The sequence below is a fragment of the Microcaecilia unicolor genome, chromosome 3, assembly GCF_901765095.1.
Source record: "Microcaecilia unicolor chromosome 3, aMicUni1.1, whole genome shotgun sequence".
In the NCBI taxonomy this organism is placed as follows: Eukaryota; Metazoa; Chordata; class Amphibia; order Gymnophiona; family Siphonopidae; genus Microcaecilia; species Microcaecilia unicolor.
Genome location: NC_044033.1, coordinates 174,022,746 through 174,035,541, shown reverse-complemented (window position 1 = coordinate 174,035,541; position 12,796 = coordinate 174,022,746). Strand labels below are relative to the sequence as shown.

The 12,796-nt window shown below is 43.8% G+C and overlaps 1 protein-coding gene across 1 annotated transcript in view; it reads left to right on the top strand.

Moving 5' to 3' along the window:
* The window catches only part of SLC26A10 (solute carrier family 26 member 10), a 162,666-nt gene that overhangs the window by 37,852 nt on the left and 112,018 nt on the right, over positions 1–12,796 (top strand). Inside the window, 4 exon segments of the mRNA XM_030196594.1 lie at positions 375–539; positions 4,698–4,850; positions 5,509–5,591; positions 7,474–7,621. Of these exon segments, the coding sequence (XP_030052454.1) occupies positions 375–539; positions 4,698–4,850; positions 5,509–5,591; positions 7,474–7,621 (549 nt within the window).

Sequence of the window (12,796 nt, the reverse complement as noted above, 5' to 3'; positions counted from 1 at the left end):
TTCTCTGAGGACAGCAGGCCATTAATTCTCACATACCCTCCCACCTCCCCTTTGAGTTGTCTTATATAGCTAATGTACTGTACTGATAGTCCCATGCTCTCTTAGTAGGCGGGAAGGCACTCGTGCATGCATAGTGGGGATGCTGTTGCATACTCATAAAGTTGTAATACGGTGTAAAAGCATTCCGCACTGGGCAATGTGGATGATGTCACCCACATGTGAGAATTAATGGCCTGCCATCCTTGGAGAATACCTGCTACAGGTAAGTATTGTTGCTTTATCTCTAGATATGATGTACATCCAGTTAAGTTGGAATCAACCAGGAACAAATTATGTAGGATATTTTTACAAGAGCCATCTCTCTTCTCTTACAGATTGTGATGTTCATCCTTCAGCTGGGCTTCCTTTCTACATATCTCTCCGAACCCATCGTGAAGGCTTTCACCAATGGGGCAGCCTTCCACGTCATGATTTCCCAAATCCAAAGCATGCTTGGACTCCCCCTGCCCCGCTTTACTGGATATTTCACCATCTTTAAGGTTGGTTTTGCTTTTATTAATCTCTGCAAGGCCTCTATTTATATTACTTTCATCTGTCTCTCAAGAAGGAGCCATCATATGTGACTTGCCACCATTCCATACACTATTGCCCCCTCTAAGAAAAAAAACGTAGATCTTCCAAATGGTGTAATGGCCTGGATAACTGAGAACTTTGTATCAGGCATTCAGTGTGGGGCAGGGGCAAAATTTCAAGCTTCTGACCCCTGGGCCATGTTGTATAGGAGGGCAAATCCTCAAGGACCAGCCTCTGTGGGAGCTCTTCTCCAGTACTGCAAAAGTCCTCTCACCTCAGAAGCATTCCATAAAGACCAATACCCAAGACAATCTCTGAATTAAAAGCACAAATAGTTGATGACTACTCTTTAGATAAAAGGGTAAAAAAATAGAGGTAGTTCAAACTAAAATCTTCTAACAAAATACTTTGGTATGATCTTAGTCTTCTCCTTTATGTTTACTGACTTTGAAGAATTAGCTAGCTCTCCTCCTCTTGGTTCCTCTAGTATTTTTCCCACTTGTTTCCTTGGGACTGCCAAATTCGTTTACCATCAAGAACAATAATAAACTTGTGAGGAAGTAGGGTTCCTTACATTTCTCCACACAGTCTTCAAACAACTGTAACCTTTATTTACAGATTCTTTCAGATATTGCTTCCCAATTCCCCCACCCCTAGTCTCCACCCTCACCTCCACAATGGTGACAACCCAGTCTTTTACTCTCCCTACTAATAATTCAAAAAAGAGTTACAAGCTTGTGGCATCAGAGTTCCATAAAGGGCTCCAAATCTTTTGAAATGTCCTCCATTATGTTGGTTTCCCTTTCTAAGCATGAATATGCTCTATTACCATCAAAGCAAAAAACAGAATTTCTCCAATGTGTGTAAGTCAGTGAATCCCCAGACCTCCAATATATTAATATACATTGTCATGCTATCTTATAGTTTCCGAAGTAAAATTCCCCCTCCCTCCCGCCCTGGGCCCTCATAAGTGTGCCCAATTTGGGGTCTTTATCAAATGAATATAGTAATGGTGTCTTTGATAACTAAGTGTTAAAGAAGGTACCCAGGTATCCAGTTAATTAATCCCCAAAACACAGAATAACTGCACAATACCAAAATTAATGGGCTAAGTTTGCATTTTCTTCATTACATTTCATGTATTTCTCTTCCCTTCTGAACTCTATCAACACCGCTGCCAATGGGGTAACATATAATTGCAATAAAAAATAGTATTGTTGTTTTTGCATACTTGTATTCATGACCAATTTGGGTGTAGACTTTATATGAATTTGTAGACTTTTGGACTCATTTTCGAAAGAGAAGGGTGACCATCTTTTGACACAAATCGGAAGATGGGCGTCCTTCTCTCAGGGTCGCCAAATCGGCATAACTGCTTTCCATTGCAGGGATGACCAAAGTTCCCAGGGGGGGGGGGGGGTGTCAGAAGCATAGCGAAGGCAGGACTTGGACGTGCTTAACACATGGGCGTCCTCGGCTGATAATGGAAAAAAGAAGGGCGTCCCTGACGAGCACTTGGCCGACTTTACTCCCCCAGTGGTCACTAACCCCCTCCCACCCTAAAAAAATCTTTAAAAATATTTTTTGCCAGCCTCTTTGCCAGCCACAAATATCATACCCAGCTCCATGACAGAAGTATGCAGATCCCTGGAGCAGTCTGAGTGGGTACTGCAGTGCACTTCAGGCAGGCGGACCCAAGCCCATCCCCCCCCCACCCTTTACACTTGTGGTGGTAAATGTGAGCCCTTCAAAGCCCACCCGAAACCCACTGTACCCACATGTAGGTGCCCCCCTTCACCCCTTAGGGCTATGGTAGTGTTGTACAGTTGTGGGTAGTGGGTAGTGGGTTTTGGGGAGGTTTGGGGGGGCTCAGCACCCAAGGTAAGGGAGCTATGCACCTGGGAGCAATTTCTGAAGTCCACTGCAGTGCCCCCTAGGGTGCCCGGTTGGTGTCCTGGTATGTGAGGGGGACCAGTGCACTATGAATGCTGGCTCCTCCCACGACCAAATGGCTTGGATTTGGTCATTTCTGAGATGGGCGTCCTCGGTTTCCATTATCGTCGAAAACTGGGGACGACCATCTCTAAGGTCGACCTAAATGTTGAGATTTGGGTGTCCCCGACCATATTATTGAAACGAAAGATGGGCACCCATCTTGTTTCGATAATACGGGTTTCCCCCGCCCCTTCGTCAGGACATCCTGCGAGGACGTCCTCAGGAAAACTTGGGCGCCCCGTTCAATTATGCCCCTCCACATATCAATTTTTGTGGCATTCCCACATAGTTTCCTTTCAAACAGTTATCCTGAAGAATTTTATATAAAATAGCTATATGAGCCCCCATTCAGATGGAGAAGCAGTAAATTTAAGCCAGTGTATTTAGTGAGTTTACTTTGTCCACATGTTTCTAATCACACTCATTGATCATCTCAGAAAAAAAGAGTTTGTGGTTTCTTGATAGCTGTACATTAGTTTCAAGGCAACCCAACATGGCACTTTCTGATGTTTTACACAGAAATTTGGAAGTCTTCCCTTTAAAGATTAGAGAGGAGAATGAAGTTTTGTTTCAAAGTCTATTGCCGGGTGCTGAATGGAATAGTGATTCGTGTGTGGAGGGAGATGGGTTGTGTAAGGTGGGAGAGTCTTTTGATTTTATGGACTAGGTAATAAACTTCCTGAGCCCCTACGTCTTGCCCCATTCTTGGCCACCTTTAAATCTAGACTGAAAGCCCACCTCTTTAACATTGCTTTTGACTCGTAACCACTTGTAACCACTCGCCTCCACCTACCCTCCTCTCCTCCTTCCTGTACACATTAATTGATTTGATTTGCTTACTTTATTTCTTGTCTATTAGATTGTAAGCTCTTTGAACAGAGACTGTCTTTCTTCTATGTTTGTGCAGCGCTGCGTACGCCTTGTAGCGCTATAGAAATGCTAAATAGTAGTAGTAGTAGTAGTAGGTAAGATAATTTAACATCAGTATGATTTTGAGCAGTGATATTATTGAGGCGGAGCATTACATTTATGCTATATATTTAAATTTGTTTATTAATTTTTAAATTTAACAAGAATACACTTGTTATTGAAATACAGCCATAGTTTTTCCAACAAAACAATAGTAATCATTTTAAAACAAACATAAAGTTATATAAACTTCAATTACATAATCTCATCATTCACTAAACATAGTAATTTTTGCTTCCTTAGACCACAATAGAATTTGGAGGGGGCGATATGAGTTAGAGAAGATTATTACTATAATTAGTCAAAAGAAACATAGTGGTGTAATACTCCCATATTTATACTGATATTACTTCAGTTGTTTCAAATCAAGAAATGACTTTAGATGATCAGGTGAATAAAAAGTGTATTTAACCTGTCCCATTTTAACAACACATTTACAGGGATAGGCTAGAAAGAACGTCCCTCCTATTTCAAATGTTCTTGATTTCAATGCCAAAAAGGCTTTCCTTTTCTGCTGGGTCGATTTTGTTACATCCAGGAAAATCTGTACTTTAATTCCACCAGAACAGGTTTTAAATTCTTGAAGTAAAGTTTCATTATGTTATTCAAGTCCTGTTCAAATATTTATGATACAATCAAAGTGGACCTTTCTGTTTTTTCATCCAAATATTGCTCTAATATAGCTGAAATATTATTTAGATCCAAATTTACATTCTCAGCTTCTTGTTTTTTCCCCACACCTCCTTTAGAATTAGAAATATAATATAATTTATTTATAGGCGGAATTGCTTCAAGGGGCATTTTTAGCACTTCATTTAAATATCTTTTAAATGTGTCATACGGGTTAATCCCAAGGAGTTTGGGGAAATTTAACAGATGTAAAATTAATCTTATATTAAAATTTTGCATTACATTTATACTTTGATGAGTATATTTGATGAGTGTATTTTATGTATGTTAAGTTTTTATTATGTGGTAACATGATGTATTTTCTTCGTGATTTTATTATGTATGTTGATTTGTTCACTGCCAAGTACTTTTGGATTGTGCAGGTAATAAACATTTTAAATAAATAAACATGTATGCCTCCTTTCCCCTAAATTGGTTGGGGATTGAAGTTGGATGTGAATGCTGATCCACTCCCATTGTTTTGTGTCTAGACATTGATCTCCGTCTTTGAAGCTTTACCCATGACGAACATTGCAGAGCTCATCATTTCTTTACTCTGCTTGGCAGCACTGGTCCCAGTCAAGGAAATCAACTCTCGCTTCCGGAACAGACTACGAATGCCCATCCCAGGGGAAATTGTAATAGTAGGTATACTCTTGGCAATCTGCCATAACTACTAATTGAAAAACAGGCCTAGCGAATGCTGTTGGCCTTGTGAAGCCTTGAGGCTACTGCTTTGACATTGAAGAGCAGGCTTTCTTTCTCTGATCATCCTGAGAGCTATATCGATAGAGTGTGAGCCTCTGTTAGGAGCACCCTTGCTTAACAGTTCTTTACGGAAGAGTCAGAGTAGACCACAGGTCTCCAAAGTTGGAGACTGTGCTTCAGGCTGATAACTTGCTCACATAAAAATTAACATACACATGAATCTCAAAATAGAAATAAATTGGAAGAGCCTACTGGATTTAAGTCTTGTAAAGGTATTTTCCCTATCCAGCTAATTTGCAGTAAGCAAAGGCTTAAATGTCTGTTAATATGGTTGCCATGAAAATTAAGAAACACTATAATTGCTCCATTGGCGAGGTATACTAGGGATGATGGGATGGGGGGTAGGGTTCTAAAACATTGTATTGTTGTCACATGGATGGACCTGTATATTGTGTGATACCATAGCTTATGACAATGTTTTGATTGTTTGTGTTATGTTTGGTGACATCAATAAAATATATTTAAATATAATTGCTGCATTGATCATCATGACCTAGAGTTCCAATTCTCCTTAGTCCTTTTTTTCCATTGCAGGTTTTGGTAGCCACAGGGGTAACCTTTGCCTCATCCTTGAATTCTCGATATGATATTCAGATTGTGGGACAATTACCAGCCGGGTAAGAAGCACAAAATTTGGAAATGTTGGTATAACTGTGCTGGATGGGTTTATTCATTTCATAACATGGTAGCTACAGAAAGCATCCTGTTAATGGCTAGCTGTTGAACTAGGGCTGGTTTAATCATTTTGTGAATTAAGCAGGCCTCCTAGGGCCAGAGACTGGGAGGTGGCAAAAAGCAGCTGTTGTCAGGACAGCTATACAAATTCTGAGAACCATCAGCATATACTTTTAACCACAGGGAAGGAGGTCAGTTTTCAAATGCCAGTTGAGTGTTTTTACAGGATTATTGGGATAATGATTGAGTTTAATTATCAGAATCTTGGGAGGGGGGATCTAAGTTCTTGACAGTTAATTGAGGGAGAAGGCACAAGGCTGAAGGTTCGGCTAAGGAGTTAATATCCTTGCAGTGGTCTTGTGAATTAGCACACTTAGAGGACAGTTTTTAAAATGGACGCATAAGGTTAACTACTATTTACTTCTTACATGGGTATTTAGCAGTGATGGGCACATGTTGTAAACCCCCAGGGGTCTCTCATGTGTGCTGAGGCCCTCTAGTGGCTCATGTCCAGACTCGCATGCCCTCTGCCAGGGCTTACCAGCACTTGGCCTTCAGAGAAGGACTCCAACAGGTCTCCTCTATGGCTGCTTGTACACCTAGCCTCAAGGACTGGAGCTCCTCCTTCACTCAACCTTCAGACTTCATCCATTCCAGGTCCCCCATCTCCTCTCCTCTCTTGTCTTGGAGGGCGGCTAATTATCCTCCCCACCTCTTTAGGCCCCTCCCCCTGGTTCCAGAAAGGTCCAGGCCCAGAACTCTCTCCAACTTTCCATCTCCTATTCTGAGAGTTCCCCCTGGTGGCCTCTTCAGGGAAGGGCAGTTCGTATACCATGAGCACCCCCTAGCTGTCCCTTCCAGTCATTACACTGGTGTACCCCTTTTGGCTCCCTCTAGTAACCAGATCAGGGCATTTTCCAGACATTCGGTAGGAGAACACCCTCTGGCGGCATCCTTAGGGTAGGGCAGTCACTGTGTTTATCACAATGTATATATTTATGCCTATTCTGGAGTGTGTATATTCTGGGTTACATGGATACTTTGGAGTGGAGGAGTAGCCTAATTGTTAGCGCAGTGGGCTGAGAACCTGGAGAACCCCGCTCAATTCCCAGTACAGCTTCTTGTGATCGTAGGCCATTGCCCCAGGTACAAATAAAAAGCACTTTGATTGTACCACAGAAAAGCAGTAAATCAAATCTGCACCCCTTTACTTTGTATTTTGTAAAGTGTATATATATATATATACACTCTAAACTCTGCTTCCCAGAATTCCTACTTAAAGTATGTGTAGAATCGCTGCCTCTACATACTTTTAAACATGTTTCCAGTGCATTATATTAGAGAAATCTTTTTGCATGTGTAAAACCTGGTTTTACTCATGGAAAGCCTTTTTAAAATGACCTCCTTGATGGGCAGGCAAAAAGGTTGTATGCACAGTGAGACACCGGTGACTTATGTTCTTGATTCAAGTCTCCCTTTTCACCAGACAACCTCCAGCAATTGCATTGCAGTGTCATACGGATGAGTTGAAAGTCCGCGAGATACTTTTCTGATTGAGATAGTTAACATTACCTCTCTGTGACTATGACCAATAGTTTGAGATGAGGGTTGCAATCCAGGGTTGACCCAGGGCCTATAGCAAATTAGCCCTAGGGCCCCTTCCCCTACTTATGCCTTTGTCTCAGAACAAAATTAGAACTGGGCCAATTTTTTGAGCTCACCTCAGTCAGTTAGTCATTTTGCTGTCAATGCTTGCATCCCTTCATTCAAGAGAACAGTGTTTATCCCGATTCTCACATGTGATGTTGCAATGGTCCTGTACAGGTTTCCGGAACCCAAGCTCCCAGCACTGGAGGTCATCCCTGATGTTCTTGGAGATACGGTAGCCATCACATTTGTTGGATATGCTGTGTCAGTGTCACTGGCTATGATCTATGCAGAAAAGTACAGATATACCATCGATGCTAATCAGGTTTGTAATTACAAATGCACTCTTCAGAGTTCAGAAGCACTTAGAATCAGTTTTAAAAGAACTCCATTTTCATCGGAGCTTGTATGCTTACTGGTGGCCAGTAGGCATACAAGTCCACTATGCATTGATTTCAAAAGCGTATACGGATAGTGCTGGAGCAAAACTCTCTATAGCGAAATGGTGAAGAGAGTAGAGGGAGGGTGGCAACCCAAAACTAACTGCATGATGGCAATAGTCGACTGCTATATGGATAGATTCTGCATTTTGTATAGGCCAGATGTAGGGCAAAATTAAACTTAACGGGTAGTACTGGTGGCAATCAGCAGCGAATAAGTATGTTTAACCCTGGTGACACTGAGGCTACTTTTCAGACTGCGGGAGTTAGACCGGCTAATTCCCGTGGTCGGCGCTGAGAGCCTTTATTCAATGTCAGGCCATTTCCAGTGACCAGCATTGAATATTTGGTTTAACTTTGGCCGGTCAGACTTTAATTGGTCAAGTCGATATTCAGCACTAGCGAGTTTAAGTCAGACTGGCCAAAGATATTCCAGGGTTTCATGCGACCAAATATGGTCACCAAACTTGGCTGGTCTGGCTTTCAAAATCAACGGTTATATCAGCCAATATAACTGGCTATCCGCTAGTCGGTCACCGGCAATATTCAGTGGTACATGGCCAGCCACATACAACTGAATATCAACGGATAGTCGGTTATCCCGCATTTAACTGGCCAGATCCTGGACAGTCAAATGTGACTGAATACCAGGGGGTATGTGTATAGCGGTGCTGAATATGTATATGTATTTAAATGACACAGCTAATAAATAAATATGTTCACCACTGCTGCTGAAAATTGCCCCTTTTCCGAAGAAAATACTCTTTTGTAGGAAAGAGTAAATAAAGTGCGTCTGGTTATCATAGACCATATATCCTGTGGCTGAATATCGAGACCTTCATTTTTTTTAAATTGGAGTGGGTCTAGTCTCTCTTTTTTATTTTCTCTGCGTTTTTTCCCAGGGTCTCCTTTCCATTTTCTATTCCTTGTCTCGCTGTCTTATACCCTTTCTTCCCTGCACCTGTCTCTGACATTGACCTTTCTGTTATCATCCTTTTTCTCCATTCACTGCTTCTTTCACTCATTCACTCTTTATCCACTGATTGGACAGAACCAGGAGCCCCTTAACCAGGAAAGAGGGATGTCACCCAGGGGGGTGTTCGAAGATTCTTCAAACTGGAAAGAAGGGTTTCCCCAAAACCAACCCTGAGTGTGAAACACTGAGATAAGAACAGAAAAATTTGTATCTGTGAGATGGAAGTAACAAAAGTGCTAGTGGAAATATTTGACCAAATTATTCAGTTCAATAAACCACCTTCAGAGTTTCTATAATGCTATATTGGCTTTGTACTAGCAGGAGGAAAGAAAAGTGAGATCAAGAGACATTGAAGGGATCACAGAGAAAACCCAGCCATACACAGCAATGTAGTAAGAAGAACTTTTCTTAACTGGCATCAAGTGGTAACCAGTATCCCTGGGCAATCTAAAACAGTCCAGTTCAAACTCTCCAGATTCCCATCCACCAATACTAGTAGAGAATTAAATAACCAGCTTCCATAGCATTATAAGAAAGTGTTTGTTGATCAGTGCTGAGAGACAAGGATTCAGCAATCAGATTTTCTGTCTGAATTACAAAGCATTGTGCCACACCTTATAGAGCATTAAAATATTCTGATTTCCATAAGTACATTCCAGGATAATACATACATGGCTTTTAGTGCATACACATAATACTGATTAGTTACTTGCTAATCTTGTTAACTGCCTCTTACTAATGAGCGATGCCCTTTAGCCAGTGGCGTAGCTACGTGGGGCCAGGGGGGCCCCCATAGATTTGTCCCTGGACCCTGCCGATGACCCTCTCGACCCCCCCTCCCGCCGCCAACCCGCCGTCGCTGTCGCCTGCCTTTGCTGGCGGGGGACAACAAACCCCCGCCAGCCGAGGTCCTCTTCTTCTCGCAAAAGGCTTCCTTCTGTTTCTGACATCCTGCACGTACAACGTGCAGGATGTCAGACTCACAGAACGAAGCCTTGCAGATCTGCAAGGCTTCGTTCTGTCAGTCTGACGTCCTGCACGTACAACGTGCAGGACGTCAGAAGCAGAAGGAAGCCTTGCACGGAAAGGACCTCGGCTGGCGGGGGTTGGGGTCTCCCACCAGTAAAGGTGGGCGACGGCAGGTTGGCGGCGGGAGGGGGGGTCGAGAGCGTCGTCGGCAAGGGGGAGCAAAGTTGGTGGTGGCGGCGGCGACGACAGGATCGGCAATGGCAGGGGGGGTGGGTGTCAGCAATGGCAGGGGGGGGTCGGTGGCACCGGGGGGGGGGCTAAAATGTGCCCCCTCACCTCGGGCTCTGAATCCCTCTCCCGCCGAAGTCTGGCTACACCCCTGCCTTTAGCACTACCTATTTTGGCAGAAGGTGCATAAAATTATACAGGCCAAACAAACGTAGTTAGCATAAGTCAGTCAAGAGATAGCTTGAAGAAGTCAATGTCTGTCCTCTCACGTCTTCTCACACTTTTGAGGAAAGCAAATTCTGCCCCAAAAATATTTGTACCTGTATAATAGGGCTGTTCTATGTTCCAGGTATTTTACATAAAGGAAGGGAATGGGACTTGATATACTGCCTTTATGTGGGTTTTTGCAACTACATTCAAGGTGGTTTACATAGTATATAGGGGTACTTATTTGTTCCTGTGGCAATGGAGTCACAAGGAGCTACAGTGAGCAGCAAACCCAGTTCCAAAGGTCAAAGTCTGTTGCACTAACCACTGGTCTACTCCTCCACTCCAGATCCTGGTTATTTATATAACTTCTGCGTGACCATCTAACTTCATTCCTGTACAGACCCGCTCCGGTATGCCAGCCATGCCCTTCAGTGTGAATCACTGAATACTTGCTACCATACTCCCCCACATTCCTTCACTGACTGACTGTAAAATTCAAATTAACAGAAAACATAGGTCTATGCTTTCCTTCACCACTCAGCTAAATTTTACCTCTCTCTAACAGTGCCGTAGCGAGGTTGCCTGACACCCGGGGAGGGTCGCCGCTGCGCACCCCCCCCCCCCCCGGGTGCAGGGCGCGGCGCCCCCCCTCCGGAGCGCTCCCCCCTGAAACGCACCCTACCTTTCAGCAGGGGGCAGGCGGGAGGGCCGATCCGCCCCCAGTGCACGTTACTGGGAGCTGCGTCGGCTCTGCTGCTTCCCTGCTTTCTCTGCCCCGGAACAGGAAGTAACCTGTTCCGGGGCAGAAAGAGCAGGGAACCAGCGAGCCGACACCCCCCCCCCCCCCCCTCAGCACGTGCACCCAGGGCGGACCGCCCCACCGCCCCCCTTCCTACGCCACTGCTCTCTAACCCTCAAGTCCTCAGTCTTTCTCTTTTTAACTCTCACTTACATTCTAGATTACCATCTTTACTCTCGCCCTCTTCCTAGCCCTTCTATTCGCCTTACACTTCTTCCCCAGCTTTCCATTGACCCTCTGTTTTTCACCTGCTCCTTTGGATTCAGCATTCATCTACCTTCCTCTGCTTTTCATTTCCTCAGCGGCCCCAATTCCTTATCTGTCACTCATTCCCTCCCTGGATTTCAGCCCCTTTCTTCTGTTTCCTACTTCCTACCCAGCCTGCTGTTACTCCTTTCCATTGCTTCTCCTGCCCCATTTCCACTCTCTCTCAGTTCCTTCATAGACTAATCCCTTTTCTCTCACACACCTTCCCACAGCACCCCCATCCCTTTCCACTGCATCTCATCCTTTCTCCCGTCCTCCAGGTTATTCACACCAACTCTCAACCCCTGCCCAACCTTTATCCCCCAACTGATGTTTGAATCATGTGTGGATTCTGTAAATACAGAGCCCCACAGTTCAAACAGTTCCTGTTTCAACCATGCATCAAAAGAATAAGGTGTGAAAAAACACCCAAGTTAGTTGTAGAAGCAGCAGCCAACCATGTTAGAGATGGCTACTAAGGAAGAAACAGTGAACAAGTTGGTTAGGAGCTCCAAGGGGAGAGTGGAAAGAGAGAGAGTGTGAGGATTTGGGGAGAGCAGGGACTCAGAAATTGATCTGGAGAGCAAGGAAGAAATATTCCTGACCTGGAAGCCGTAATGCCAGAAATGGACTTGGACACTGTGGGGCTTATTTTCAAAGCACTTAGATGTACAAAGTTCCATAGGTTCCAGAGGCTTTGAAAATACGCCTCTGTGGCTATTACAGAGATTGGTTCAATGAATCCCATAAATGGCTATTACCTATTCATGAGGGATAGAGATGGCAAAAAAGGAGGAGGAGCTCTCTATATCAAAAACAATATTAAAGTGGCCGAAATGCAGGGGTCTAGAGAAAAGAGGATTTCCCATGGATTGTGTTCGAAAAATGGGACAGATTTGATCAATGATATTGCAGAGATGGGAATGAAATAGGAGGTGATATTGGGTGACTTTGCAAATCTGGAAAGATACTGGATGCCTATGAGGAGTTTTGCTCAGACAAATGGTGATGGAACGTACCAGGGGGCAGTCAACCCTGGATTTAGTACCTTTGAATGGAGACAATGTGACTGATGTCGGAGTCGGTGGCAGTGATCAATACACAGTGTGATTTCATATAAAAGCTAGGGTGGAATCTAATCACATCAAACTCAAAATTCCTGGATTTCAAACACACTGGACGTGTTAGTGTACACTTACCTGCAAATTTGCCAGCAAGGTACTTAAGTGCAATTCTGTAACAGCACACGCAAGTGGTCTAGTGTGTAAATGCAAGGGGAGGCACCCACATGGATGGAGAATGGGTGGGACATGGGCAGGGCTCTTGCTTGTGGGTAACTTACAGAATACTGCTGCATTTCCATGACTACAGTTACAGCAGGTCTTTGGTTGATGTAACTGGGGGTGCGTAAATGTAAGGAAAAGGGGAAATGGGACTTGATATACCACCTTTCTGAGGTTTTTGCAACTACATTCAAAGCGGTTTGCATATATTCAGGTACTTATTTTGTACCAGGGGCAATGGAGGGTTAAGTGACTTGCTCAGAGTCACAAGGAGCTGCAGTGGGAATCAAACTCAGTTCCCCAGGATCAAAGTCCACTGCACTAACCACTAAGGCACCTCAATGCCAGA